The following is a 27967-nucleotide window of genomic DNA, read 5'->3' on the forward strand; positions in this document are numbered from 1 at the left end:
ATGTCTCTTACACAGCTCTCTGGTCTTGGCCATTGTGGAGAGGTTGGAGTCTGTTTGATTGAGTGTGTGACAGGTGTCTTTTATACAGGTAACGAGTTCAAACAGGTGCAGTTAATACAGGTAATTGAGTGGAGAAGGAGGGCTTAAAGAAAAAACTAACAGGTCTGTGAGAGCCGGAATTCTTACTGGTTCGTAGTATGATCAAATACTTGTCATAGGCAATAAAATGCAAATATTTACTTAAAAATCATACAATGTGATTTTCTGGATTTTTGTTTTAGATTCCGTCTCTCACAGTTGAAGTGTACCTAGGATAAAATTACAGACCTCTACATGCTTGTAAGTAGGAAAACCTGCAAAATCGGCAGTGTCAAATACTTGTTCTCCCCACTTGTCAGGGATAAAATTGTAGACCTGCACAAGGCTGGGATGGGCTACAGGACAATAGGCAAGCAGCTTGGTGAGAAGGCAACAACTGTTGGCGCAATTATTAGACAGACACCATAATATACATACATCATATACATGGCAGGTATTCAACCAGGCATGCAGTAGCACCTTCATAATCCATTTGATGTCATCAGCTTCATCACTTGTTTTGTTTCACTCATTGTACATCCCAAATGGCACCCTATTTCCTTTATAGTGCACTACTTTTGATCAGGGCCAGAATTAAAGTAATAAGGTGCCATTTGTGGCACAACGTCAGTGTTCCAGTGAATAATATATATCACAGACAGGTGATGGTTTGGAAAGGGTTGGTGCTGCCAGTGCCAAGCCGTTTTAATGGTTCAAGCTGGCTCAACAGAGCAATGTTCGCCTAGTATTTGTATTTGTATTTATTATGGATCCCCATTATTTTCTGCCAAGGTAGCAGCTACTCTTCCTGGGGTCAGGCAACATTAAGGCAGTTATACAATTTTAAAAACATTACATTACAAAACATTACAATATAACATATTTCACAACACACTAAGTATGTGCCCTCAGGCCCCTACTCCACTACCACATATCTACAAAACAAAATCCATGTGTACGTGTGTGTATACTGTGTATGTTATCATGTGTGTGTATGCATGTCTGCGCCTATGTTTGTSTTGCTTCACAGTCCTCGCTGTTCCATAAGGTGTATTTTTATCTGTTTTTTWAAATCTGATTGTACTGCTTGCATCAGTTACCTGATGTGGAATAGAGTTCCACGTATTCAAGGCTCTATGTAATACTGTGCGCCTCCCATAGTCTGTTCTGGACWTGGGGACTGTTTAGAGACCTCTGAYGGCATGTCTTGTGAGGTATGCATGGGTGTCTGAGCTGTGTGCTAGTCGTTTAAACAGACAGCTCGGTGCTTTCAACATGTCAATACCTCTCACAAATACAAGTAGTGATGAAGTCAACCTCTCCTTCACTTTGAGTCAGGAGAGATTGACATACATATTATCAATGTTTGCTCTCTGTGTACAKCCAAGGGCCAGACGTCCTGCCCTGTTCTGATCCAATTGCAATTTTCCTAAGTCCCTCTTTGGGGCACCTGACCACACGACTGAACAGTATTCAGGTGAGACAAAACTAGGGCCTGTAGGACCTGCCTTGTTGATAGTGCTGTTAAGAAGGTAGAGCAGCGCTTTATTATGGACARACTTCTCCCCATCTTAGCTACTGTTTTATCAATATGTTTTGACCATGACAGTTTACAATCCAGGGTTACTCCAAGCAGCTTAGTCACCTCAACTTGCTCAATTTCCACATTATTTATTACAAGATTTAGTTGAGGTTTAGGGTTTAGTGAATGATTTGTCCCAAATACAATGCTTTTGAAATATTTAGGACTAACTTATTCCTTGCCACCCATTCTCAAACTAACTGCAGCTCTTTGTTWAGTGTTGCAGTGGTTTCACTCGCTGTAGTAGCTGAAGTGTATAGTGTTGAGTCATCCGCATACATCGACACACTGGATTTTCTCAAAGCATGTCGTTAGTAAAGATTGAAAAAAGTTAGGGGCCTAGACAGCTGCCCTGGGGAGTTCCTGATTTTACCTTTACTAAGGGTTGGTAACAGGCTGATTGTTCGGCTATTTGAGCCAGTAAAGGGGGCTTTACTATTCTTAGGTAGTATAATTACTTTTGCTTCCCTCCAGGCCTGAGGGCACACACTTTCTAGTAGTCTTAAATTGAAGATATGGCAAATAGGAGTGGCTATTATCSTCAGTAATTTTCCATTCAAGTTGTCAGACCCTGGTTGCTTGTCATTGTTGATAGACAACAATMATTTTTTCACCTCTTCCACACTGACTTTACAGAATTCAAAATTACAATTCTTGTCTTTCTTAATTTGTTCAGAAATACTTTGATGTGAAGTGTTAGCGTTTGTTGCTGGCATGTCATGCCTAAGTTTGCTAATCTTGCCAATGACAAAATCAATAAAGTAGTTGGCAATATCAGTCGGTTTTGTAATGAATGATGAATGATGGAGCCGAGTTTGCCTTTTTTCCCAAAATGTAATTGAAGGWGCTCCAAAGCTTTTTACTATCATTCTTTATGTCATTTATCTTTGTTCCATAGTGTAGTTTCTTCTTCTTTTTATTCAGTTTAGTCACATGATTTCTCAATTTGCAGTACATTTGCCAATCGGTTGTGCAACCAGACTTATTTGCCATTCCTTAGTCCTCATCCCTCTCAACCATACAATTTTTMAATTCCTCATCAATTTATGTGGATTTAACAGGTTTGTTAAATCCATGCTTATTAGTAACTTGGATAAGCAATTTCATAAATGTGTCAAGTGCAACGTCTCATTACACACCACAGACCAACAAATATTCTTTACATCAACAACATAGGAATCACTACAAAACTTATAGTATGACCTCTATTACACTTTCCTAGATATGGCTACTATACTGTGATCACTACACCCGATGGATATGAATACTGCTTTCAAGCACATTTCTGCAGCATTAGTAGAGATGTGATCAATACATGTTGATGATTTCATTCCTGTGCTGTTTGTAAAGACCCCGGTAGGTTGACTGATAACCTGAACCAGGTTGCAGGCRCTGGTTACAGTTTGAAGCTTTTTCTTGAGTGGGCAGCTTGATGAAAGCCAGTCAATATTTAAAAATCACCCAGAAAACATACCTCTCTGTTGATATCACATACACTATCAAGAATTTCACACATTATCCAGATACTGACTGTTAGCACTTGGTGGTCTATAACAGCTTCCCACAATAATGGGCTTTAGGTGAGGCAGATGAACCTGAAGCCATATTACTTCCACAGTATTTAACATGAGATCCTCTCTAATCGTTACAGGAATGTGGTTCTGAATATAAACAGCAACACCTCCACCACTGGCATTTCTGTMTTTTCTGTATATGTTATAACCTTGTATTGCTACCACTGTATTATCAAAGGTATTGTCTAAGTGAGTTTCAGAGATTGTCAAAATATGAATGTCATCTGTTACTAGCAAGTTATTAATTTAATGAACCTTGTTTCTTAAGCTACATATGTTGACGTGGGTCTATTTTGAGCACTTTTCTGGGATGCTTGCTTGTTTTCATTGCTTTACTGGGAAGCTTAGCAGAAGTAGATATTCTCATGTTATTTATGTTAGTGCAGGGTGAGCTGCACACAGTGGACTTCCTACTAGGGCACACCGTCTCAGTGCTAACAGCATACATCTGGTTCATAGACACGTGATTGCTGCATAGAATAGCTGTAGGATCAGCAGATGCATTCAGGGCACATAGAGGAACATAAATTAAGTTACTTACATTGTGTCTTCCAATGCCCCTGGTATAATGTACATTTGCTAAAGCATTATGATGACTCAGTGACACAATGGTAGGGATTAACTGAGCTGGGCTTGAGACGCAGCCTTATAATTGTGTGAAAGGATCCAGGAACCCAAATCATTTGGGTGGATCCCATCCTCCTTTTGTTTCCAAAAGGTATCGAAATTGTCAACAAAAGTTACACCCATTGGCTTGCAATAATCACGTAGCCAGTTGTGAAGATAAAGAATCCTGCTAAARCGTTCAATGCCACGATTCAGAGAGGCCACAGGGCCAGATATGATGGGTCTTTTATTAGTGTCTAGCAGAGAGTCAATCAGCGCATTAAATCGATTTCCATGTCCTGACGTAGTACATTAGGGAGCAGCTTAGTAATGTCATTTACTCGAGCTCCGGGATAGGACATTGTTTTTGCACCAGGAACAGTTCTTACCATGGAGCTGCCCAAATCATGGCTGACGAGAAGGACGAGGAAATATGCCCACTCCCACGCTTCACAGGCATGCAGGCCTCCGACAGATGAAGTCCCGCTTGATCCAGAGCAGGGACGGAAGGTTGCCGAAAGTCGACTTGGAAATTAGTTGTTTGTATCTGCTCCGGGCCTCTCGTAGGGAGTGTAGATTGCATTGCGGGAGGCCGCTGTCTTCGGCTTCCACAGCTCATGACATGCGACCATCGTTGATTGCCATGCTCCTCTTGCTGTGCTCCTTCGACTCCGGCCAGTCGGATAACAACAAATGACAAGACAGAGATGCATCCAACATGGGCGAACGCCGTGCAGCACCGGCGTAGAAATGGTAAACATTCCACTCTACATTTCCCCCAGTATCTTACGTAGGCTGGCTACCTGAGTGATCAAGGAAGCCACCTCAWGCCTATAATCCTCGGCAAGCAAACAATTGTCGCATTGGAACTCTGAGTGATCCAGTTTGTCCTGAAACAAAGGGTAGTAGATACARCTCCTACAGAGCTGGAACCATTAATTTACTTCTCCAGRCAAAGAGGRCTCCATTGCAAAACTCATYTGGGACAAACTTTGTGAGCTTGATGGCTAACGTTAGCAGCTTAGCCTAGTGATGACAGACAAGCCAAAGTGAACAAAGTGCACAGATCGGAGCGTGCATTTTTTGTTTTAATTTGCATAGTTGTTTCACACATGGCAGTTACAGTGTCGATTACTATTTGGTAAGGCGATTTCAACATTATCCTATTGTTGTATGATATACATACATACAGTACATATTGTACAGAACCATCATGTACATATTGTAATTCATAAAATGSTATATTCAATATTGTAAAGTTAGTTAATGTCAGACTCAACTGTTAACTTCAGTACATTAAGCTAGTTTCCAAATTCCCCATTCATTAGTAGTCAAACTACATACTCAATTGTGAGAGGAGACAGAGCAGCACAGTCATTAGCATCTGAAGTTAGGAATGCATAATCATCACATTCTCATATAGGTTAGCTCCATCGTCCACACTGGCCACCACTCCGTCATTGGCGATGACTTCACTCAGACTAACAGCGTCGGTTACAACTCCAGCTGGCCCGACTGTTAGATATCCACTGTCAGTCTCAGTCTGCATCCCAGGGTCATCGTTCTCTCCCCTCACCGCTGACCTTTCACCCATGACTTCTAACCCAGCGACCTCTGGCACGCTTTTCAAAATGGAGGACAGGGGCCTCGTAGGCGTAATGGTGGCATTGGCGCCCTCTGGTGGGGGGTGAGTGTTAGTGCCAKCGTCAGTGTTTCCCATGACAGCAGGCGAGCTGTGGTGAGCGTGCTGTTTCCTCCTACTGGGTTTCCTCATAGATACGCCTTCCCCTACAGGMCCCTCCACCCCCAAGGGTGGGGGAGCCCCCTGCTCCCACAAACTGGCCCTGGCCCCCAGCTTCCTCCTGGGTGGCTTGGTGATCCCCTCCACCCCCGGGMTCTTMCCCTTGGRCYTAGTTCCCMCCTCCTGGTCTTTATGTCTCTGGAGGCTGCCTAGCCTGCGTAGCATGGCCTGTACCGGGCCCTCCGAGCTGGGGAGCTCTAGTTTAGACAGGGGCCTCCCCACCCCCGCCTTACCCACTGTCACGTACACTGTGGTCACCTTGTCCATCCCTTTATGTATCTCTGCCTTCTGGCCATCGGATGTGGACCCTGAYGCTTGCCCACCCTTTCTGTTAACAGCGGCATTGGATATGGTGCGTCTTCTTCCTACCACTGCTCCAGGCACCTGCAGGGTAGACATGGCTTGTGACGGGGTGGCCGTGTACCTGTCCACATCAGGGTCCCCTGCTTCACCACTGGATCCTGGTTCTTCCAATGGTCCAGTCCCACCTCCACATCCATCCACACCCCCCTCACCTGTCTCCGTCTCTTCCCCCTCTGAGGMCTTCCCTCCCTGGGCCTGGAGGGCTGACAGCATCAGGACCCCCCAGGGGGACTTAGGTTTGGTGCGGGGGGCCCCGGGAGTCAGGTCCTGGGCAGAGCCTCKGCGCTCTTTGGGGCTGAACCTKGGATGAGGTGAGATTGAACTTTATTAATCCCCAAGAGGAAATTAATTTGACAAACTCTCAACATTAAAAACAATCACAAGACAATTGCGATAACTATAACTTTGCAGAGACAAGTTAAAAAGAGAATTGAAGTGCTGCGTAGTGGTGTGTGGTGTGTGTAGCGTCCAATGTCCTCATCATGATGACGGCGRCCTGGTGTTACCTGGTGCCTTCGGCGAAGGAGACGGAGGGGCGTTTGGACTTGGCGTTGCTGGAGGTGCGGGGGATGCCAAAGGGGAGGGACATGTCTTCTGCACTAACATTGAAGGCAGAGGGGTCGGGGAACATGTTACACTTAGAACTCATCTCATGTTGGAACTCCTGGAACTCACCGCCCGCCACTGCGGGGATGTCTGAGGGAGGAAGAGTGGGGTAAAGGGAGGGACAGGGAGAGAGAGAAAATAGGGAGTCAACAAAGCACAAAGGGTTGAACACACACACAGACACACACACCCACACACACTGATTACCTTCTCTGGGGGGGACACAGTAGAGAGCCTCTCCGGTCTCCTCATCACTGTCRAAGGAGGATCCGTCTGTCACCCAGCCTGAGGAGGGAGGCTCTATGAAACTGTGGTTGAATGTCAGCTCAGGGTCGTGGTGGGACACTGGAGAGAGAAGTGCTCATTATTATTATTGTCATAATATTGTAATAAGTATAGCATGCACACCTCTCATGTTTCCAAGTGCATGGAGAAAAACCTTGAGAGCATCCAACAAGTACTGGAGTTTCTTCCTTACATACAGTACCAGTCAAAAGTTTGGACACACCTACTCATTTATTTTTTACTATTTTCTAAATTGTAGAATAATAGTGAAGACATTCAACTATGAAATAACACATATGGAATCATGTAGTAACCAAAAAAAGTGTTAAACAACTATATTTTGATTCTTCAAAGTAGTGTGAGAGTTCAGTGACCAGCCGGAGGAAGACGACACGACAGCMCYCTCCACAGGGGACAGGTACTCAGTGTAAAGCCAATTAGTATACACCTGGGCCCACTAATTGCTTTGTGTCTTCCTCTATATAGGTGTGCCAGGAGAGGAGCTGGAGGAGGATTGGGAGGAGAGACCTGTGGGGATGTCAGATTTTCCTACCTCAGAGAAAGCTTTGTTTACTGGRGCACCTTGTCTCTCTGTTAACCAAGGCAGCTTTAGGTAGAGAGAAGCGTTCCTCTGGTAACTATTATGTGTAGAAGATCTAAAAACAGGAGTAGCCGTTTGTTGTTTTGCATCCCCTTTTGGCCACGGCCTTTTGGTCAACTGTTCATGTTTATGTTTATTTGTTTTGTTACGCTGGTGACAGCGTTGGACGTTACCCTGTACTGGAATTATTTTGTTGGGCGAAATAACCTGTTTAGTAAACAATCACAAGAAAATGAATCACAACCACTGCCTCTGGTCTGTTCATGTTTTACCTCCCGCCTGTGTTAGGGTGTTTTGGACAAGCTGATCCATTCACAGTAGCCACCCTTTGCCTTGATGACAGCTTTGCACACTCTTGGCATTCTCTCAACCAGCTTCACCTGGAATGCTTTTACAACAGTCTTGAAGGCGTTCCCACATATGCTGAGCACTTGTTGGCTGCTTTTCCTTCAATGTGCAGTCCAACTCGTTCCAAACCATTGGGTTGAGGTCAGGTGATTGTGGAGGCCAGGTCATCTGATGCAGCCCCACACCACTCTCCTTCTTGGTCAAATAGCCCTTACACAGCCCTTACACAGCCTGGAGGTGTTGTCCTGTTGAAAAACAAATGATAGCACCACTAAGCACAAACCAGATGGGATGGCGTATCGCTGCAGAATGCTCTTGTAGCCATGCTGGTTAAGTGTGCCTTGAATTCTAAATAAATCACTGACAGTGTCAACAGCAAAGGACCGGTGGGAACAACACATGCGGAGATCATCCGTTCAACTACTCTGCGTCTCACAAAGACACAGCGGTTGGAACCAAAAATCTCAAATTTGGACTCATCAGACCAAAGGACAGATTTCCACCGGTCGAATGTCCATTGCTGTTGTTTCTTGGCCCAAGCAAGTCTCTTCTTATTGGTGTCCTTTAGTTTCTTTGCAGCAATTCGATCATGAAGGCCTGATTCATGCATTCTCCTCTGAACAGCTGATGTTGAGATGTGTCTGTTACTTGAACTCTGTGAAGCATTTATTTGGGCTGCAATTTCTGAGGCTGGTAACTCTAATGAACTTATCCTCTGCAGCAGAGGTAACTCTGGGTCTTCCTTTTCTGTGGCGGACCTCATGAGAGCCAGTTTCATCATAGTGCTTGATGGTTTTTGCGACCGCTCTTGAATACATTTTCTGGATTGACTGACCTTCATGTCTTAAGGTAATGACGGAATGTCATTTCTCTTTGCTTATTGGAGCTGTTCTTGCCATAATATGGACTTGATCTTTTACCAAATAGGGCTATCTTCTGTATACCACCCCTACMTTGTCACAACACAACTGATTGGCTCAAACGCATTAAGAAGGAAAGAAATTCCACAAAATAACTTTTAACAAGGCACACCTGTTAATTGAAATGCATTCCAGGTGATTACCTCATGAACCTGGTTGAGAGAATGCCAAGAGTGTGCAAAGCTGTCATCAAGGCAAAGGGTGGCTACTTTTAAGAATTTCAAATATAAAATGTATTTGGATAACACTGTTTTGGTTAGTACATGATTCTATATGTTATTTCATAGTTTTGATGTCTTTGATGTCTACAATGTAGAAAATAGTACAAATGAAGAAAAACCCTTGAATRAGTAGGTGTGTCCAAACTTTGACTGGTACAGTACATACAGACATATATGATCTCTAGTGTGATATTGGACTGACCTGTGACTCTGGGTAGCCCAGAGGACCAGACAGAGATACAGGGTACAGCAGAGCTCACGTTGGCCAGGACGTTATACACATGATGCTTCATACGGACAGAGGTACCACCGTCACCCACTGCTACCCTGTAGGACCAGAGCAAGGTCAGAGGAACAAACACACCTGCCTTTGCCATCAGAATCATACACACACACACACACCTGTCTTTGCCGTCAGTAGGTCCTCCACAGCAGCAGCAGCAGCAGACCAGACCCAGCAGCACCAAGATCAGAGGGACCAGGAGACCAGCGATCAGAGCCCTGTGACCATCTGACACCACACACACACACACCCACACATAAACAAATGTGATTCAACCTCACATATTCCTTCTTGAGGGGAAAAAATATTTGAATCCATAGACCCATCTACTTTTACTTATCAGTAACTACACATTAATAACCAACTAGAGCTGTATCCAATAGGAGGAGTGCATACTGTATGGACACGCCCCCGTTGCTGGGTGACAGGCGGTGCCCTCTCCACAGTCACAGACAGAGGAACAGTTAAAGCCATACAGCTGGTCTGGACAGGTGATGTTACAACTGGGGACACAACAGAGAGAAACCTGTTAGTGACAGCCAGATACACAATCACCTAACGTAACATTGAGATACACAAACAGCAAGATGTCTAAATCAGACATTATTGGATTGGAGAAACCTATTTATTTGAACCATTGTTCACATCAGTGATTACTTCAAGGAAGGGAGAAAGGAAAGATGCATTTTAAGAGTATTCGAACAGAACCTCTGTCTGCTTTCTCCATACTCTCACCTCTGTCCCTGGAACCCGGGCCCACAGACACAACTTCCTGTCACGTGATCACAGTGGCCATGGAAACAGGGGCTGCACAGGAAGCGGCAGGCGTCCCCGAATGTTCTGTTAAAGCATGGCTTGTCACATCTGCAGACAAACAGAGTGGCCCAGGTAACAGACAGACGACAAAACGGTCAGCAATTGAAGAAAACGCTGAACCTCTTTGGTATCATTGACACTGTCATGTCTGGGAATTACTGGTCTCAGATACATTTCACTGGTAGTTAGTCATCAAACACACACCTGGGTCCGGTCCATCCTGGATCACATTGTGAACACGCCCCCGTCCTGGGGTCGCATGGTTCACCGTTCCTGCAGCGTGGGCACGCCTCATGGCAGTGGTTTCCATGGTAACCCCGCTTGCACGGCTGGTCACAGCGTGTGCCGTTCCACCCAGGCTCACAGGCCGTACAGACACCGTCAACCACAGAGCACGACTGGCCTCGTTTACAGTGGCCACAGCTACACAGGAGAGAAGGAGAGAGAGACATCCATGGACCAGTCCAACTGAATACATACTGTAGCCATTTCAGGATAGACACAGGTACAAACCTACATAAAGTGCTCAGAAGTCGCCCGAACCATCAATCATCCATTTTGATCAACAGCACAATGACAAGGCAGTACCAGCCCAATCATGTAATCCACTGCAATATCCATATACACTCGCTTACCTCAGTTTACACCCGCTGCCATACTCCCCGGGTCCACACGGTTCATTACAGACGGCTCCCTTGTACCCAGGCTGACATGTACACTCCCCGCTGACGGCATTACACTCGCTGTGCTTCAGGTCACAGTTACAGCGTCGATCACACGTCTGACCCCACCACCCGCTCTGGCACTCGCACGCCCCCGTGTTCTGTTGGCACGACGATATGTAGCAGCTACATCGAAGACTGCACTTCTGACCCCAGTACCCTGGGGCACACTGACACCTGCCAACCAAAGTTTTTTAAGAAAACATATATTTCTATTTTGTTTTAGCGATTGTGTTGAAAAATATGGTGTGTGACAACGCCCTTTTAATTTGTAAATTGCAGGCTAAATTGCATCAAGAAATTCATCTCTAAGCTAACTAATGCCTCCCACTGTAAATAAACTCAACTCTCTCACCTGCCGGTCAGTGAGTCGCAGGTGGAGGTGCCTGGGTAGCACTGGCACTGCTTGGTACAGGTGGGCGTCCACCAGCCCTCATCGCAGGTACAGTTGCCGTGCACAGGGTGACAGTGCCCGTGGCGACCACATCTGCAGGCGTTCTGGCAGAGTGGCCCCCAGCGGTTGGGGAGGCATGTGCACTCGCCYGTGACTGGGTTACAGCGCCCGTGAGGGTGGCACTTGCACAGCTCACGGCAGTCCGGTGCCCAGAACTCTGGAGGGCAGCCTGTAGAGGGAGACAGGCTGTAATATTTCAGTAGTTTGCACTTAATTACAATGTTCTTGCCCTTTTATTCCTGCAATGTAAAGTGCTACCAAAGTTACTATATTAACTCTTGTTGTGTTAAAAAAAAAAAAATTGTGACATAGCCTATGTAACTTAAACGTCAGAGTTGGTTTGACTTACGTGTCTTGCAGTGGGCTCCATAGTAGCCAGGTCGACAGCGACAGACGCCCGGGTATACACACACCTCATCCTGCTGGCAGGCCCGCTCGCCATCACACACAGCTGGAGTCATAAACAACAGACACAGTGCTGAATTATACAATACTACCTAAACAAAACGAAAAGCCTGTTCTTGTGTGCCCTGGATGGTTTTACACAATTTACTGTCTACTGGTACTCACGTATAGTACACTCCTCTCCCTGTTGTCTCCATCCAGTACAACAGACAAGAGTGGAGGGATCCCTGTTTGAGAAGGGTAAACAAAATACATACCATAAAGCATAGTAGGAAGTTTCCTTATGGGTCACATTACTTTTGACTGTTTTTTCATGAAATAATGGAAGATTACAAGTTTCTGAGAATGTTTCATAAAAACAAGGATATACTGCTTGATAGAAAAGGCAGAAAATGAAAGAGAGAGAGAAAAATAAGGTGTGAGAGTGGAATGTAGTCATCACCTGAGGTCCTGGCAGACGTTTCTCCCTGAGGGAGCCAGTCTCTGAGGGGAGGAGAGGGAACAGCAGAGCAGTAGTCCTAGACCCGTCAGAAACAGGCCCATGTCCACCCCACAACCAGGTCCGTACCAGCCCACAAAAGGTCTCAGACCGTCCAACTCACGCCTGTCCCTGTCCCAACACCAGAATCCTATCCCGGAAAAATCACTTTCTCCTTTTCTCCTCTTTCTCTCAMTATTCTCTTCCCAAGTCCAGAAGAGGACAATGGAAATTGAAAGCACTCTCCTCTCTCTTTCTCGATTCTTTCTCTCTCTCTCTCTCTCCCAAGTCACTCTCTCTCTTTACCTTTCTTTTCCCCCAGCCCAGCTCTGTGGTCTTGGAAGTCAGTCTTTCTCTTTCTTTTTCTCTCCCTCTATCCGTCTTTCTGCCCAGCCTAGCTCTCGTCAATCATTAGTCTTGTAGTCGTAGGCCCAGTAATGCCTGACTGAGCGGTCCAAACCCGTCCGTTTCCTCTCCCTCTTTCCTGGGGAAGTTAGAGCCACTTCCTCCCATTCAATCTGCCTCAGTAAGGCTTTTTTAAGACAGCACCACATACTGATAGATTCTGGGAAGAGGTGAGCAGTGTGTTTTGCAAGTTTATTTGTGTACTGTACTTCTGTCTTGCACACAATAACTTCCTATAGCTCACAAACATACACATACACACACAAAAAACTTGTAAAAAACATCAGAAGTGGGATGTTCCCTTGGCAAATTGATGTATGTTGACAGTCCAACTCTCATTCTCCCACAATACACACTTCAGATTTAATGTCAGATATTTATTTAGTTTTTGTAGCACAAAAGCTTCTCCATTTAAAAACAGTCATCCTTACAAAAATTAAATGTACATACAGTGTTGCTGGAAAATACGTCATTCCACACTATCACCAACAGCATTCATTTAGAATGTCAGAAAACTACATCAGAGTCTGAGAGGTTTGAGTACCGATAAGATATGGTAGAGGGCAGCGGCAGCCATTGTTGTGTGTGTGTGTGTGTTTAACGACATGGTGAGATGGAAGGAGCGTGAGAGCACACACACCATTTCCTTTCAAGGAAACACACACTTCCTCTGTATGTACAGTAACCAACGTACAGGTGCTGGTGCCCCAGTGAACACTCACAGAYAGACAGGACAGACAGACAGGCACACACACCACACACACACACTTGGCAGACACATACATAACAATCAACCCCAATGCCCAATTCATGGTCCTGGGGAAGAMATGATTGAACTCATAATAAGACTCGTGAGATGAGCTGAGCTGATAATACGTGAGATGAGCTGATAGTTAAGAATATAAAGTCTAATCAATAAATGACTGTTACTATGAGGCAATACATTCAGGGTCAGAATCAACACACAGTGTACTTTACTGCAAAACGTTCCCTATAACTCACACCATGTCCATGACAGAGAATTAGAATTACAGCAACCACAAGGCATGGCAACAACAAAAAAACACACTAGGTAAAATGTTAAACACATGGAAGTCCACCATGGTTGTTAATAGTTAGGATGCCCTCTTGTGGCACAAATGTGTTCCTGCGATTACTAATGATTGCTGTGGTCAAAATACATCTTAAAATCTTTAATAAAATATCGCAATACAAATTTGCTTCAGAGATTCAACAGAGATTTTCCTCTTAATAATGTCCTGCATGGTTATTGTCAATGCAAAGTGTACCGTTGGCCATTTCACCATTCTGAACCTATTCCTGAGAGAAACAGAGGGAGAGAAAGAGAAAGGTACGTAGAGCAAGGATGAGGGGGTAGTAAAAAAGAAAGAGGGAAGGCATGAGAGAAGGCTCTTCCTTTCATAGGGCTGCTGTGGAGACCTAACCAGTATGAAACATCCAGTGATAACTGAACAGAATGGAGGACAAGTGTAGTTGGACGGGTGTTGAGGGTTGTCATGGTGATCGTCTGGTTTCTGTCTCCGTGGTGGTCTTGGTGTCATCGATGATTTCCCAGGAAGAAGCAGCCTTGTTTTCATTGGGACTACGGCTGCTGTGGTTGCTGCCGGAGCGAGTCAGGAAGCCAAAGCTAGGAGACAACACAGGTCTAGGATCAGATATACTAACTCACTACCAGAAGAAACTAAAGCTATACACAGGAGAGGAGACCACAACACAGTTCACAGGTCAGAGATATTGTCTTGAAAGACTGAGTTGTTCCGCTTCTTAGTAGTTCCTACACACTACTACAGTGTCTGAGGTTATATACCGCATAGTCTCTTGTGACCAACCATGATCATTAAACGCTAAGCGTGTATGTGAAACGTGGTTCTGGTCAGGGTTTCTGAGATTACATACAGTACTACATTGAGCAGATATGAGGTAGTCCCTGGTTACACCACCAGGGGGAGTAGTCTATGTTTACATCAATGGCCTTAGAGGCATCAGCAGGTGCTGTGAAAGCTATAGGTTGAAGGTAAACAGCAGAACAGTGAACAAAGCAGAGGCAAGTTTTTGTATGCCTGCCTAGAGGTAAACATAGACACTCAACAGTATTATCTTGCTCCCAGACAAATTAAACACCTTTTTTGCACGCATTGAGGACAATACAGTGCCACCGACACGGCCCACTCCCAAAGACTGTGGGCTCTCCTTCTCCGTGGCCGACGTGAGTAAARCATTTAAAATATGTTAACCCTCGCAAGGCCGCMGGCCCAGACGGCATCCCTAGCCGCGTCCTCAGAGTATGCTGGCTGGTGTGTTTACGGACATATTCAATCAAYCCCTATCCCAGTCTGCTGTCCCCACACGCTTCAAGAGGGCCACTTTTGTTCCTGTTCCCAAGAAAGCAAAGGTAACTGAACTAAATGACTATCGCCCCATAGCACTCACTTCTGTTTTTTGCTTACCGCCCCAATAGGTCCACAGACGMTGCAATCGCCATCACACTGCACAATCCCATCTGGACAAGAGGAATAGCTATGTAAGAATGCTGTTCTTTGACTACAGCTCAGCATTCAACACCATAGTACCCTCCAAACTCATCATTAAGCTTGAGACCCTAGGTCTCGACCCCGCCCTGTGCAACTGGGTCCTGGACTTCCTGACGGGCTGCCCCCAGGTAGTGAAGGTAGGAAACAACATCTCCACTCCACTGATCCTCAACACTGGGACCCCACAAGGGTGCGTTCTCAGCCCTCTCCTGTACTCCCTGTTCACCCATGACTGCGTGGCCATGCAAGCGTCCAACTCAATGGTTACCAACAACGACGAGACGGCCTACAGGGAGGAGGTGAGGGCCCTCGGAGTGTGGTGCCAGGAAAATAACCTCTCACTCAATGTCAACAAAACAAAGGAGATGATCGGGGACTTCAGGAAACAGCAAAGGGAGCAAAGCGACCCCCCCCACCCCGCCATCCACGGGACCGCAGTGGAGAAGGTGGAAAGTTCCTCTGTGTACATATCACCAACAAACTGAAATGGTCCACGCACACAGACAGCGTGGTGAAGAAGGTGCAACAGCGCCTCTTCAACCTCAGGAGGCTGAAAAAATGTGTMTTRTCACTGAAAACCMTCACTAACTTTTACAGRTGCACAATTGAGAGCATCCTGTCTGGCTGTATCACCGCCTGGTACGGCAACTGCACYGCCCGCAACCGCAGGACGAGGGTAGTGAGGTCTGCACAACGCTTTACCGGGGGCAAACTRCGTGCCCTCCAGGACACCTACAGCACCCGATGTCACAGGAAGGCACAAAAGATCATCAAGGACAATAACCACCCGAGCCACTATCTGTTCACCCCGCTATCATCCAGAAGGCGAGGTCAGTACAGGTGCATCAAAGCTGGGACAGAGAGATTGAAAAACAGCTTCTATCTCAAGGTCATCAGATTGTTAAAACAGCCACCACTAGCACAGAGAGGCGGCTGCCTACCTACAGACTTGATATCTGGCCACTTTAATAAATGGAACACTAGTCACTTTAATAATGCCACTTTTAGAATGTTTACATATCTCGCATTACTCATCTCATATGTATATACTGTATCCTTCACTATCTGTTATTTACTATCTATTGCATCTTAGCCGCTCTGTCACTGCTCACCCATATGTTTTATACTTATATATTCTTATCCCATCCCTTTACTARATTATGTGTATTAGGTTTTGTTGTGGAATTTGTTAGATATTAGGTTTTGTTGTGGAATTTGTTAGATATTAGGTTTTGTTGTGGAATTGTTCAATATTACCTGTTAGATACTGCTGCACTGGTTTCTAGAAGCATAAGCATTTCGCTACACTCACAATAACATCTGCTAACCATGTGTATGTGACCAATAAAATGTGATTTGATTTGAGGAGACCAGAGGTAGTTTAACAGACAGACAATATAATCAGGATTCAGGACATAGCAACAAGTTGATGGAATGATTCACGCATGCTGGAGGGCTATGAAAGAAGCCAAACCGGTCTAACCAAACACAGACCTGCCTCAACTTTGCCTAGCCAATCAGTGGCCTTCGAGTAAGGGTTATGGTAGGGCACTGCATATTTAACTGAGGCTCATTGTCATTGCAAATTAGGCTATTGCAGGAATTCTCCAACAGAACGGTCCTGTGTCAGTTTACCAAAGTAACAACATTGTAACAAGCAACTATTCATACCAAATTTCTAGAACTATCTGATTGGGKTTCTATGAATGTTGTAAATATGCTTTWAACATGTTTACATTTCTGTATGCAAATGTGGAAGAAAAAGTATGTTAACCCTTTAGAATTACCTGGATTTCTGCATAAATTTGTCATAAAATGTTATGATCTTCATCTAAGTCACAACAAAAGACAAACACAGTCTGCTTAAACTAATTACACACAAACAATTAGAATTTTTCATGTGCTTATTGAACACACCGTGTAAACATTCACAGTGCAGGTTGGGAAAAGTATGTGAACCCTTGGATTTAATAACTGGTTGACCCTCCTTTGGCAGCATTAACCTCAACCAAACATTTTCTRTAGTTGTGGATCAGACCTGCACAACGGTCAGGAGGAATTTTGGACCATTCCTCTTTATAAAACCGTTTCTGTTCCGCAATATTCTTGGGATGTCTGGTGTGAACCGCTCTCTTGAGGTCATGCCACAGCATCTCAATCAGGTTGAGGTCAGGACTCTGACTGGGCCACTCCAGAAGGCGTATTTTCTTCTGTTCAAACCATTCTGTTGTTGATTTACTTCTGTTTTTTGGGTTGTTGCCCTGTTGCATCACCTAACGTCTGTTGAGCTTCAATTGGCGGACAGATAGCCTTACATTCTCCTGCAAAATGTCTTGATAAAATGAATTCCCAAGTTTTCCGTCGATGATAGCAAGCTGTCCAGGCCCTGAGGCAGCAAAGCAGCCCCAAACCATGATGCTCCCTCCACCATAGTTTACAGTTGGGATGAGGTTTTGATGTTGGTGTACTGTGCCTTTGTTTCTCCACACATAGTGGTGTGTGTTCCTTCCAAACAACACAACTTTAGTTTCATCTGTCCACGGAATATTTTGCCAGTCGCACTGTGGAACATCCAGCTGCTCTTGTGCTAACTTCAGATGTGCAGCAATGTTTTTGTTGGACAGCAGTGGCTTCTTCCATGGTGTCCTCCCATGAACACCATTCTTGTTTAGTGTTTTACGTATTGTAGTCTCGTCAACAGAGATGTTAGCATCTTCCAGAGATTTCTGTAAGTCTTTAGCTGACACTCTAGGATTCTTCTTAACCTCATTGAGCATTCTGCGCTGTGCTTTTGCAGTCATCTTTGCAGGACGGCCACTCCTAGAGAGAGTAGCAACAGTGCTGAAATGTATCCATTTATAGACAATTTGTCTTTCCGTGGAATTACTTTTATTGATACTTGTGTAACCCTTTCCAGCTTTATGCAAGGCAACAATTCTTAATCTTAGGTCTTCTGAGATCTCTTTTGTTCCGAGGCATAGTTCTTCTCAGGCAATGCTTCTTGTGAATAGCAAACTCAAATTTTGTGAGTGCTTTTCATAGGGCTAGGCAGCTCTAACCAACATCTCCAATCTCATCTCATTGATTGGACTCCAGGTTAGTTGATTCCTGACTCCAATTAGCTTTTGGAGAAGTCAATAGCCTACACTGTGAATGTTTAAATTATGTATTCAATATAGACAAGAMAAATACAATAATTTGTGTTATTAGTTTAAGAACACTGTGTTTGTCTGTTGTTGTGACTTAGATGAAGATCAGATCAAATTCTATGTCAAATTTATGCAGAAACCCAGGTAATTCCAAAAGGTTCATATACTTTTTCTTGCCACTGTCTGTTAATAGATGTGTTGTTTAAATGAGTAAAAACAGGTCAGTAGTACTTACAGGTTCCTGATGCGAGACTCTTGTGGTTTGCTGTCAGTGSTATCTGTCTCGGTTTCTGTCTCTGCTCTCCTCTCAAACAGGGGGCCTTTCTCGTCATCACTGTTCAAGGAAATCACATCCACAAAGTTAGCACTGTGTGTGTGTGCGTGTGTGTGTGTGTGTRYRCRCAYRTGTGTGTGTGTGTGTACCCGTGTGTGTGAGTCAGTGTCACCTGCTGCATTCGTCCTCTGGCATGCCCAGCATCTTGGCCTTGATGACAGTTTTCTGTTTCTTTATGGCAGAACGTACAGCGTCCAGCAAGAATCCTGGACATCGCTCATCATTCAGGATCTCCCTGTGTGGATGACACATGACACACACGTCAGTACATACACACACAAGTATAAAACTAAACAAACACAAACAAACATGTAAACACATACACACACTCATAACGCCCCCACCCTCCTACACACACACAAACAAACACCCTATAGTACCTACCTCTGGTAGAAGGAGAGTTCCTCCTGCACCAGGAACAGGTTGGCTTTGAGCTCGTTCCTCTCTGTCAGCATCTCTCTGACCTCCTGTTTGGTGAAACAGGGTCTGTTGGGGTCCTTAAGGTCTATCACCAGCTTGCCTGTCAGGTCCACTTCTGTCCTACATGGACTGGCCTGTTGGGGTGGAGGAAACACAGCTGGACTATCACAATTGTGTTAATGTAATGACAGTTGTGTTTAAGGGAAACAAAATGTTGTTGTTCACCTGGTATAAGAAATTTTGTGAACTTCAGTCTATGAAATTGTCTAAAAGCAATAGCAAAAGCTAAATACCCATCAAAATGATGAGATTTGACTATGTGTGACTATTACAAAGTAAAAAGACACATTTCTTGTAGTGAGATTTCTTAGTCACATTATACTGTATGTGGACAATACATACATGTACATCTTGTGCCAAAGGTGTATCTGTTTTCCTCTCACAACAATGARTTAACTCCTTTGTCAGAGAGAGAAGTCACAGATATGACCTTAGTTTCTCTTATCTTAGTCACAACAAATATCTCAAAATGGCTACAGTTTATTTTACAGGGAGAAGAGTTTAAATAAAACAAAGGCCAAGTGTAAGACTTGGCAGAGAGAGGACAGTGACAAATGTTTAAAGATTACAGTTCAGYTCCAAAATAAACTGAGGGAGAKGGCAGGACACTAAAAGTTCTCTAGAGAAATGATGACAAGGTGTAACAAACAAGTCAGTAAAGTGAGTCAGAATACACCACTCTGGATGACTAATGTTTATGTAGTATTACTGGGTACTTTGGATCCTGGATATGATTGACAGAAACAGCATTTCAGCTGTGTGTACAGTATATTAGACAATACACCAAGGGTATGACTCAAAAAGACATGTTTACTGTTCTATTTATGTTGATAACCAGTTTATAATAACAATAAGGCACCTTAAGGGTTTGAGGTATATGGCCAACGTACCACACCCCCTCGGGTCTTTTTGCTTAGATATAATATGAAGGTCCAAGGCCAATTCAAAAATGGAAATGAATGTTTACCTTTTCAACAAGGGACAAAAAGACACACTTCTTACCATGCCAGCAGCAGCGTTGGCCTTTTCCAGCTGGGTGGTGAGGCGTTCTATCTCTTTCTGTTTCTCTCTGAGGTCTGCCTCCATGTCAGCCTTCCTCTCCACAGCATTCTTCACCTGGGCCGTGATGATGCTCTGCTTGTGTCTCAGCTCCCCATTCATCTTCATGAAGCGCTCCAACTGCTCCTGCAGCTGTACACACACACACGTATGAAACAACACTAACATTACTTACGTACACACTCAGGACGATGATATGCTAGATATCATAGTGGGCCTTGGTGGGGGTGCAGGGACTCATTGGGAGTAAGGGTGACCATATTACACAAACACAGGGGGACAACACTGGTTACTCCCATTAACACAAAAACATGTTCAAGCATAATTTTGAGCAAACTTAATTTAGGAGGCCCACATCTTTAGGTCAGATGAAAAGCCTAGAAACATCAACAAACTCGAGCTGGAGTTTAAAACCATTACTGTGTGACAGAGGGAGCTGCTGTGAATAGGGAGGTGGAGTCATTGCCCAGACTTGTCTCCAAGGTGTAGGTGATGCTCAGCACAAAACAATAACCATAACTATTACGCCTGTACTGTTTTAATTTCAAGTTTTATTAGTCGCATGTACGGAATGGTATACCCCGTCACATGGTATACCCCGTCACATGGTATACCATGTCAAATGAAATGCTTACTTGCCGATTCATTCTCAACAATAAGAAATAACATAAGATAAGACTATGCACATAAAGTAAATGGCTCAGTAGAATAGAATAMWWTTTTTAGCTTAAGTATAATACAATTTATAGTCCAATATTTGCATGTGTTTTGGGGAAGGGGGATTGGGGGGCAAGCGTTTAAATTATGCAGTACTTAGCAATCATAATAGGAGTCTGGTAGTAGCAGTTGTGATGTGTGTGTAACAAGAATGTACACTGAGTGTACAAAACATGAATAACACCTGCTCTTTCCATGACATAGACTGACCAGGTGAATCCAGGTGAAAGCTTTGMTCCCTTATTGATGTCACTTAAATCCACTTCAATCAGTGTAGATGAAGGGGAGGAGACAGGTTAGCAAAATACTTTTAAGCCTTTAGACAATTTAGACATGGATTGTGTATGTGTGCCATTCAGAGGGTGAATGGGAAAGACAAAAGATTGAAGTGCCTTTGAACAGGGTATGGTAGTAGGTGCCAGGCGCACCAGTTTGAGTGTGTCAAGAACTGCAACGCTGCTGGGCTTTTCATGCAGAACCGTTTTGTGTATCAAGAATGGTCCACMACCCAATGGACATCCAGCCAACTTGACACAACTGTGGGAAGCATTGGAGTCAACATGGGCCAGTAACCCTGTGGARCGGTTTTGACCTTGTAGAGTCCATGCTTGACGAATTGAGGCTGTTCTGAGGGCAAAAGGGGGTGCAACTCAATATCAGAAAGGTGTTCCTAATGTTTTGTACACTCAGTGTATATATTATATATGTGTGTCGTTGTGGTGTGTGTGTGTGGTGATGGTGTGTGTGTGTGTGTGTGTGTGTGTGTGTGTGTGTGTGTGTGTGTGTGTGTGTATAAGCTGAAGCGTGTCTGGGTCACTGCTGAGAGACAGACTTCCTATCGGCTGTTTATGACACCTCCCCACTCATGACTGGCTATTGGCTGACCTTCAGAGTATTGATACAATCACTGTGCCCAGGCATGTGTGTGTGCGTGTGTAAACTGAAGCGTGTATGGCTACACTTGCATTCAGATGGACTGTACATGTAGTCTTTTTGTCCTTACCGCCTCCACCTCTTTAGACATGCTGGCTATCTGCTGTACTTTGGCCCTCAGCTCATCTCTCTGCTTGTCAACCACTTCCTTCAGTTTAAGCATCACCTCCCGCTCCTGCCGTTGGACTGGAAAACAGGACCACAACAATGCAATATCATCACCGTGGGTGTTCAATGGTCAACAGACAAAGCAGAGAGAACATCATTAGGGCACACATTTTTTTAAATATAAATTAAGTCAACGGAGTCTGGGAAGTCCCTCCTTGTTTCAGTCTGTTTTCTTCCGTTTGGTGCCTAATGAACATGACCCAGTAGCTCATCAACCATCAACAGTCGGCCGAGACTACGTCCCCAGCCAAATCTGCTCAGTGGAGTGTATCTGAAGGTCTGAGGTTAAACAGTAAAGACACTTAAGGATTATCCTTCAGCMCACGGTCATCTTTAAGCTGTCTGGTTTATACCTGTTGATTCAGACAGACTACTCTGGACGTCTAATAACTGATACATAACTTATGGTGGAGCTATGGCATGGATATTGGAGACACTAACATTCCTAGGCTAAACTGGTGCAATAACACTTAACAGCAAGCAGCTAAYATGGGCCTCCTTGTTAGAAAACTGTTTTCAGTGTGTAGTATGACCGGGGTTTTCAAACTGGGGTCCGTGGAGGTACTGCAGTGTAATTAAATTTTTTATWWAAAAAAAAAWAKATAAATATTTTKGGGGAATTGTTTTATGTGATAAATTCTTATTTTATAAATATCACTACAACAGAATATCATCGTGGATACCATTTCTATGTCTCAGCATCCAGTATGAAGGAATTTAAAGATGCTAACTAGCGTTAGCGCAATGACTAGAAGTCTACAGCAACAGTTAGCATGCTAGCTGTTCCTGTTCATTCAACTCTGGGGAAGTAGATAAATGGCTTGCCAAAATCTCGAACTATCCATTTAATATGGTGGAAATTACAGTCATTGGAGCAAATTAAAGAGTTTTTCTGTATAGAAAATTCTTAAGTGGGCCATCTAAGTGTTAATTTTTTTGATGGAAAAGTGTCAGCTTCAAAAAAATGACCAAAACCAAATAGCATGCTGAAAATATATTGAAGTATAATTATTTGTAAAAATAACATATGCTAACATATGATGGGGGTCCCTGGGTCGCCAGTTTGCCTGGGCGGGGGTCCCTGGGTCGCCAGTTTGCCTGGGCGGGGGTCCCTGGGTCGCCAGTTTGCCTGGGCGGGGGTCCCTGGGTCGCCAGTTTGCCTGGGCGTGGGTCCCTGGGCAAGAAAAGTTTGAAAACCCCTGTAGTATGGTATCATATAATCTAATTGAGTTAAATGTAATTATGAGCACAATTAGATTATTCTTCTAGTCCTGAGAAAATGAAGAAAGTTAAATATACATTTTAGTGGCTGGAGTAGATCCAATTATTGTGATGTTTCTTGACACAAATATGGTCTTCTCCTTCAGGGAAAAATGTATCTGATTTAGGCCCCCCACAGCTGAACAGACACTTCCTTGAAAACTAGTGAAAAAATACCACAAGACTTGCATACATTGCATTAACAGTTTACATTACGTTGAAGTAAAGAGGTACAGTATACAAGCCATAATGGACATTATCAGTAGACAGACTTAACTAAACTTTCAACTGCCCTTGAAAATTGCTCATATGCAATGAGTAAATCAAGGATAAGAGCATCTAATTTGTTGAATGATATTAGGGTTGGTGCTTTTAGAAGCTTCTATAGCACAGTGTGAGTATAGAGTACTAGGCAGAGACCAGATGAATAATGAATATCTTACAAATACTTCAGAATGCTTAATAAGTTAGTGTAATAATACAAATTATATGCGTCTATCGTATAATATTAGTTTATATGTATCTATTCTGCTTTGTTCTTATTTCAGTCTTTACATAACAAATGTCACATTTACAGTCACACATTCACTTCCCAAATAAACAAACACCGGAATTCCTCAGTCAGCAATGTTTTCCCCTGTGACTACCACCAGAAGTAAATACTCTGCGTCAGCAACACAGTAACTCCATTCTCGTAACAAGATAACTTTGGGGTACTTTACCTGCTGTGGTGTATAGTATGTTTGCAAATACGCGTGTGAGAAGGGGATTGTTTCTAAGAGGTGTGTGATATATTATGTGCAATATATTATGTGCAACAGAAAGGGTAAGTACCATGCCCCGACCATCCTGAGCATGGTTGACCCTAAAGCAGATGTTTAAACTAACCTTCCTGAGCATGGTTGACCCTAAAGGAGATGTTAAACTAACCTTCCTGAGCATGGTTGACCCTTAAAGCAGATGTTTAAACTAACCTTCCTGAGCATGGTTGACCCTAAAGCAGATGTTTACTAACTTCCTGAGCATGGTTGACCCTAAAGCAGAGTTTAACTAACCTTCCTGAGCATGGTTGACCTAAAGCAGATGTTTAAACTACCTTCCTGAGCATGGTTGACCCTAAAGGCAGATGTTTAACTAACCTTCCTGAGCATGGTTGACCCTAAAGCAGATGTTTAAACTAACCTTCCTGAGCATGGTTGACCCTAAGAGATGTTAAAACAACTTTCTGAGCATGGTTGACCTAAGCAGATGTTTAAACTAACCTTCCTGAGCATGGTTGACCCTAAGCAGATGTTAAAACTAACCTTCCTGAGCATGGTTGACCCTAAAGCAGATGTTTAAACTAATTCTCCTGAGCATGGTTGCCCTAAGCAGATGTTTAAAACTACCCTTCCTGAGCATGGTTGACCCTAAGCAGATGTTAAAACTAACCTTCCTGAGCATGGTTGACCTAAAGCAGATGTTAAAACTAACCTTCCTGAGAATGGTTGACCCTAAGCAGATGTTTAACTAACCTTCCCTGAGCATGGGTTGACCCTAAGCAGATGTTTAAAACTAACCTTCCTGAGCATGGTTGACCCTAAGCAGATGTAAAACTAACCTTCCTGAGCATGGTTGATCCCTCAGCCGGCTGTGTCCCTATGGCTGTTCTATAACAACCAACCTCTATAGGTATCGTTGCCCTTAAGGCAGCTGTTTAAACCAATCATGTGTGTGCACGTGTGTTCAAGTGTTTTAAACCAACCTTCCTGGGCATGGTTGCCCAGGCAGCTCTGTAACTCTTGATTCTCCGTCTGTAGATGTAACACCTGGGCCTGCAGCTCCTCGCACCTGCTCCTCTGCTTCTCTGCCTCCTCCTGCTGCTGCACCTCCTGTTGGGGGACGAGGAGAAGCTGTCACTGACTCTGGGTTAGGAGGAGACACACAGCATACCCACCATAGAAATAGAATGACATTCTAGTCATTCTATTTCTATGGTACCCATAACCATTGACTTCTAGTGAACTCATTGCCCACAGCCAGTTGCCCACAGCCAGCGAGTCTACAGGTACTTAGTGGTGGGGAAGAATAGCCTCCTAACTAAATCAAAGATATTGATAGCTACTGGGTGCTAGCTGAAGAATGTTCCAAGTGAAAGAGAAAAACAAGCGTGCCTATGACGSCTGTGTTTTTAACTTCAATTTCAGTGTTATGGTGACTACCAATATAACAACAAGATACCAACAAGACCAATAACACACAGTGTAGTCAGGTGTGAGACTGAAGCAATATGTTGGGATGAGCAGGGCTCATGGTGTGTGAAAGAATGTGTGTGGTGCATAGAGATGTGGTGTAGTGAAAGTTGTAGGAGATAAATGGGCCAAGCGAAAGTACAAACATACTGTTTCTTCTTAAATCAAATCTATGATCGTTGAGATCACAGACAAGATAAGTGATTTCCCAAATTCTACTGCGATATAGCCTGGGCTATTTTATATTATAATATCAGTTTCTCCAGAGATAAATCAGATCAAGCCCGAACTTGCGATGTTATTATAGTTGCAAACAGGCCAATTCTACATAGTTTACTGGAGAAAACGTGGTAATTAACTACAACGACCATCATCCGTTGCATCGGAATCGCTTGATTGTTTTATTCAGCGTTGTTACATCATTCAACCCAGGTAATGCATGGTGCATTTAATTTATTTAAAACAAATCGAAACCCGTGATAAATGTTTTAAAATCGAACCGACGTCAAAAAGCACTAATCGCTCAGCACTACTAAATAGGCTAATATACCTTTCACATACAGTGGCAAATGTGGCGACCTGTCAAGAAAAACACACGAGGGACATCATAACGACACTGGCACGAGCGTCCATTCTGAACACACATTTCCATGATGTTACATAACAAAAACGACATATAGGCTACATTTCGCTTAGGCTACTAATAACACTAAAATGTAGCCTTCTCTATGTGGGGGAATAGTTGCCAGTGGTAGGTATACACTCTACACAATGTGTCACACAGATAACAAATATATTTTGAGCTGCCACTTGCCCCTGAATGGGCATGATGAATAACGTGGCATGCTGATGTGCAGCGAGTAGCAATACTTCGTAGCCTAGCCGTAAAAACAATTCAATTGCTACAATGTAGAAAAAAAAMCWAATCACATATCTTCAGTGTTGTTACAATCCGCTAACTGACACGATACGTCACTGGAGGGTTTATCGGACCCCATGTTACTAACGTTACCACGTTGTTATTACCATCGACTCACCCGCTGTATTTCATTCTTTCTGYTTTCGTCGTATTCTTTCACAGATCTCGTCTTCTTCTGTTTCTGTACATGTAGCGTTTCAAATGCTTTGAGTAATTCTTCTTCTTTTGACTTGTGTGCATTGTTCCGCGAGGCGAAGCTCTCCAAAAGCTCTAGAACTTTGACTATTTGAGGCAGCAGTACTGTGGCGCTCTCTTTACCGTAGCTGTCAATAAGTTTTTCCAATTCCGAGCCAATCAATTTAGCCATTTCGTATACATCATCCACAGTTARTGCTGAACATGTCCTTTCAAAACACCACCCTGTCTTCTTGAYGTCTTGCTTTTGATCGTTAATATCGCAATCATTCTCCATGTTTGCACCAGTGTGCATGCACGTTAATATCGAAACTCAGAAATAAAATTAAAATGTCGTTCTCAGCGTGACAAGACAGTTCCCCAGCGATACAGTCGAAACACAACTAAAGCGAAAGTGTTCTCACAATAAACAGGTGTCTTATCTATATCGCGATATGCTGCTGCATCTAAAATGTATGCATTATTCGTCACCCTATGCACGAAGTTGACTCTTTCTTTCGTTGCATGCTTGATCATCCAGACAATTATAAACTCGTTCTAATTTGAACCTCATTTGAGCATACGTCACACATTTTGCTTGCCCCTAGTCTAGAGCATTAACTTGAGGCCCGATTCAAATTAAAGAACAAGAGTTCCTCGTCGAGTAGTCTTGAAAAGACAGCGCAGTGTACTGTCGACTGGACGCCCACATTTCAGCCCTATCTCTTTGCTCGGCTTGTTTACCATTCAAGAACCCTCCTACTTTCCTGACCAGCGTAATAGGAGYGAGTTTATCTTAGACCCACATAGCATAGCGTACTGTAAAACTGGTATGATAGGTCGAACGTACAGTAAAACAGTCCAAGCATACAAATTGGATTTCATCTGAAGGCATGGGAAACGATCGACGATGCTGTACTGTTGTTTAACAGTCGGCATACAGTACCAGTCAAAAGTTGACACACCTACTCATTCCAGGGTTTTTCTTTATTTTTACTATTTTCTACATTGTAGAATAATATTGAATACATCAAAACTATGAAATAAACTATGAATGAGTTGGTGTGTCCAAACTTTGACTGGTACTGTATGTAACAAACGGAATAAATCAAATGCAATCGAAGGACACAATCTACCCACATTTGCTTCATTGACATGACAATCAGTTTGCCAAGCAGGGTAAAAGAGTGCTTTCTTAGTCATCTTCATCATTGATGAGGCAAAATACGTATATCCGTCTTTGGCCACAGCTTGCATGTGTCCCACAGTCCCWTGAGACCAATCTCTTCCAGCTCAGCCACCACTGTCCATCACCAATAGGTTTGACTGCAGACATGATCCTAAGTACAATGGTAGTCAGTATCTCGGGTGTGTCCTTGCTATAAGACAGTGCTATTCACAAAATACATGATCACTGCACTCACACACAGAAACTGAGACAAC

At 43.7% G+C, this 27967-nt stretch overlaps 2 protein-coding genes across 2 annotated transcripts; both read right to left on the reverse strand.

The window, feature by feature from the left end:
* Positions 1 to 4890: 4890 nt before the first annotated feature.
* LOC111959418 (scavenger receptor class F member 1-like) lies at positions 4891 to 12669 on the reverse strand. Its single transcript, XM_023980947.2, has 13 exons — positions 12108 to 12669; positions 11831 to 11892; positions 11610 to 11711; positions 11162 to 11429; positions 10720 to 10983; positions 10289 to 10507; positions 10004 to 10132; positions 9665 to 9771; positions 9388 to 9496; positions 9188 to 9312; positions 6818 to 6955; positions 6511 to 6700; positions 4891 to 6305 (listed from the first exon to the last, which is right to left on the reverse strand). Exons 1-13 carry the CDS (start codon positions 12206 to 12208, stop codon positions 5231 to 5233), a joined length of 2889 nt encoding a protein of 962 aa, XP_023836715.2. The 5' UTR covers positions 12209 to 12669; the 3' UTR covers positions 4891 to 5230.
* A 241-nt stretch (positions 12670 to 12910) lies between these two features.
* Positions 12911 to 27230, reverse strand: LOC111959426 (rab-interacting lysosomal protein). Its single transcript, XM_023980958.2, has 8 exons — positions 26469 to 27230; positions 24945 to 25071; positions 21843 to 21958; positions 20066 to 20254; positions 18968 to 19137; positions 18696 to 18818; positions 18485 to 18583; positions 12911 to 14196 (listed from the first exon to the last, which is right to left on the reverse strand). The coding sequence occupies exons 1-8, from the start codon at positions 26838 to 26840 to the stop codon at positions 14064 to 14066; spliced, it is 1329 nt and encodes a 442-aa protein (XP_023836726.1). The 5' UTR covers positions 26841 to 27230; the 3' UTR covers positions 12911 to 14063.
* Between the last annotated feature and the right edge of the window lie 737 nt (positions 27231 to 27967).

Source organism: Salvelinus sp. IW2-2015, linkage group LG4p (assembly GCF_002910315.2).
Source record: "Salvelinus sp. IW2-2015 linkage group LG4p, ASM291031v2, whole genome shotgun sequence".
NCBI lineage: Eukaryota > Metazoa > Chordata > Actinopteri > Salmoniformes > Salmonidae > Salvelinus > Salvelinus sp. IW2-2015.